The sequence below is a fragment of the Colobus angolensis genome, unplaced genomic scaffold (genome assembly GCF_000951035.1).
Source record: "Colobus angolensis palliatus isolate OR3802 unplaced genomic scaffold, Cang.pa_1.0 Scaffold96, whole genome shotgun sequence".
Classification (NCBI taxonomy): Eukaryota; Metazoa; Chordata; class Mammalia; order Primates; family Cercopithecidae; genus Colobus; species Colobus angolensis.
This window is the reverse complement of record NW_012123598.1, coordinates 2,191,530-2,194,697: the sequence shown is the minus strand read 5'-3', so window position 1 is coordinate 2,194,697 and position 3,168 is coordinate 2,191,530. Positions and strand designations below refer to the sequence as shown.

Sequence of the window (3,168 nt, the reverse complement as noted above, 5' to 3'; positions counted from 1 at the left end):
CCCCCCCCCTCCAGACCCGCTCCCGAAACCTTGTCAAAGGACCAAAGGCGACCCGTGCAGGTGCTTGCGGGTCCTTGTTCTTGTGGCGCGGGACGGGGACGACTGTGAGGGAGGGGGCGCTGGGGGCCGGGGCGGAGCGAGCGTGGTCCGTTCTCTGGCACGGGGGGAGGGGGCTCGTGGCCCCGTGCCTGGGAGGGAGCCCCGCGCTGCACAGTGTGGGCGTCCACAGCGTGTTTAGGAGTGGAGATCGCTGAGTAATACGGGGGAGGGGGATCCCAGGAGACTAGCAAGGTCGCTGAGAATTGTGGGGGGCGCCTGTCCTGTCCGGATCCTCGCTTGTGGGTCCCAAGGGCTCTCATTGTCCTGGTCGGGGAAGTGCTGCTGCTGCTGCTCCCCACCCCTCGGGGGGCTTTGGGGACAGAGGTGCCCCCCTGGCGCTGACCTGCTTGTGTTCTCACCAGGTGCAGGTCTCACCCTTCTGGGGGGCGGGGGCCTGGGGGCTGCCATGGCCCCCAGCCACCTGTCAGTGCGGGAGATGAGGGAGGATGAGAAGCCCCTGGTGCTGGAGATGCTGAAGGTGAGAGGCAGGGGCCCCGGGGGCCTGGGAGTGGCTGGAGTGGGGGGCATTGCAAGTGGATTCAGCCACCCCCTCCCACCCACCTGAGCCAGCCTGAACCCCTGGAGCGGGAGCTTTTCTTCCTGATCCTCAGCCGCCCTGGGGGCCGGGAAGGTGTTCAGCAGCTCCAGGTGCTGCTGAAAACCGCAGCAGGGGTGGCAGCTGGGGGCTCACCCCCCAGCCCTATTGGGACCCCAGCACCAACGCCCTCCCCAGTCTCCCATCTCCAGTCGGCCCGGCACTCCAGCGCAACAGCCAGCTCCGTGCCTCCGACCCCAACTCTTCAAAGCACAGCCAGCCCCCCAGTCTAGCCTAGCAGCCCCCCTCCAGCCTCCACTCCAGCCTGAGGCACGCTCCCTGTCCTTACTTCCCTGGCGCCTCACTGCGGCATTGCTACTGAATTGAGTGCCCCCACAGCTCCTGATTCATTCTTCCATCCATCATTCACTCTCGTTCATTCACTCCATACCCAGCGTGCCACACTGGTGACCATGGGACTATACTGCCTTCCCTTCCCATTTGGGAGCCCTCGCCCCGCCCCGGCAGGGTCTATCTCTCCTTGTCCAGGAGGCCTAAGCGTTTTGGATGGCTGAGCCACCCCTCCTGCCCACAGGCCGGCGTGAAGGACACGGAAAACCGCGTGGCCCTCCATGCCTTGACACGGCCACCGGCCCTGCTCCTCCTGGCAGCGGCCAGCAGCGGCCTGCGCTTTGTTCTGGCTTCCTTCGCCCTGGCCCTCCTCCTGCCGGTGTTCCTGGCTGTGGCTGCCGTGAAGCTGGGCCTGCGGGCCCGATGGGGCTCACTGCCTCCACCGGGTGGCCTAGGGGGGCCCTGGGTGGCCGTGCGGGGCTCTGGTGACGTGTGTGGGGTCCTGGCCCTGGCCCCTGGCACGAACGCAGGGGACGGGGCCCGGGTCACCCGCCTGTCTGTCTCTCGCTGGCACCGCCGCCGGGGTGTGGGCAGGAGGCTGCTGGCCTTCGCAGAGGCCCGGGCTCGGGCCTGGGCTGGGGGCATGGGGGAGCCCCGGGCCCGGCTCGTGGTCCCCGTGGCTGTGGCTGCCTGGGGGGTGGCGGGGATGCTGGAGGGCTGCGGCTACCAGGCCGAGGGAGGCTGGGGCTGCCTGGGCTACACGCTGGTGAGGGAATTCAGCAAAGACCTGTGAGGCTACAGACGGACAGCCGGGGCAGGGAAGGAGGGAGGGGCGCCAGCACCTGAAGAGCGCCTACTGTGTGCAGGTACTTTTACGTGCTCTCCCTCGGTGAGTCCTCAGCCACCCAGGGCCCAGAAACAGAGGCCTGCCGAGGGGAGGAGCCTGGCCTCTGCCCGGCCGTCCGCAGTGTGAGGTCTGTGGTGTTTGAGCTTCTAAGAATGAAATGACTCCTTTTCCCTCCTGGCCCTCAGGGGCCTCTCGAGGTCAGCCTCTCCAAAACCCCTACCTCAGCTCTGTCTGCACTGAGAAATCTCCCCGGTGGATGTCTGCACAGCCTGTGCTGTCTGTGCCCCAAACCTGGGAGAGCTATTTGGGGAGGGGGAGAGGAGGCCCAGCAGAATATGCCCTAGAGTTAGGGTTTGCGACTCCGCCTCCGGGGACCCGGATTGGGTCAGATGCCTGTGCTTGGAGGGGACAAGGTGGACTGCTTAGCAGGCGCGGTGCACAGGGCTGCCAGGCCTGGCCCCTCCCTGGGAAGGTCGGTCAGAAGCTGAGATGGACAGCCCTGTCCCTTCCCCCAGACCCGTCTGGTTTTTTACACCGTTTGTTAATAAAGCCCGAAACCGCTGTGTGCCTGCCTCATCTCTGATGCCTTTCCCAGTCTGTCTCCGGACACCCCCCGCCCATGTCTGTCTGGCTCCTCCTTTCCCCAATTAACATGAATTGTTGGGGGGCGGTGCTGGACTGGGAGAAGGGGAGGCTGTGAGCTCAGGGGCAGCCCCAGGCCCTGCCAGCCCTTCTGAGTCACGCTCCCTATTACCGAATTTTTTCCACCTCACAGCTGCCTGGTGTGCAGGGAGTGGGGTGTGTGTGTGTGTGAGTGTGTGGAGGAGTGTGTGGAGCCCCTCCCCTTCCCAAGGCTTGACCCTTGTGCTGCTTATTCCCCGACCTCAGCTCCCCCTGGGACGGTGAAGTTCAAACTCCTCTCTCAGCTGGGGACTGAGGGCTTCACACTCACATCCACCAGTGACGGGGAGGACTGGAGGGATGAGTCTTTCAGTCTCTTTTCCTAACCCAGGAAGTCCCTCCTGGTGTCTGGCTGCAAATCTTCTTGCTACTGCACCAAGAGCCCCCAGGTCTGCCCAAGCCCCAACCCTAGCAGTGGTCTCACTGGATTTCCCTGACCAGACAAGAGAGGAGACAGAGGTGGGCGCCCTCTCCTGCTCATGCTGCACCCCCACGTACACGTCCCGCAACCCCTGTCCTGCGCCTTCCTGCAGCCAGCCACCCCCTGAGCATCTCTGAGCACAGCACTTCGCTGGCTGCAGCTTGCCTGGCCGTCGTCTCCATCTCCCGTGTGGGTGTCTGCAGTTGGACACCCTCCCTCCCGCCCGCCACCCCC

At 65.1% G+C, this 3,168-nt stretch overlaps 1 protein-coding gene across 1 annotated transcript; it reads left to right on the top strand.

Annotated features, from left to right (window-relative positions):
* Nucleotides 1–9: 9 nt before the first annotated feature.
* NAT14 (N-acetyltransferase 14 (GCN5-related, putative)) lies at nucleotides 10–2,395 on the top strand. The gene is made up of 3 exons (XM_011932452.1): nucleotides 10–60; nucleotides 462–577; nucleotides 1,230–2,395. The coding sequence occupies exons 2-3, from the start codon at nucleotides 506–508 to the stop codon at nucleotides 1,776–1,778; spliced, it is 621 nt and encodes a 206-aa protein (XP_011787842.1). The 5' UTR covers nucleotides 10–60; nucleotides 462–505; the 3' UTR covers nucleotides 1,779–2,395.
* The last annotated feature ends 773 nt before the right edge of the window (nucleotides 2,396–3,168 follow it).

Coding starts and splice junctions, on each gene's coding strand:
- NAT14 (XM_011932452.1), top strand. CDS start 506: ATGGCCCCCAGCCACCTGTCAGTGCGGGAGATGAGGGAGGATGAGAAG. Junction 578..1,229: donor TGGTGCTGGAGATGCTGAAG/GTGAGAGGCAGG, acceptor TCCTGCCCACAG/GCCGGCGTGAAGGACACGGA.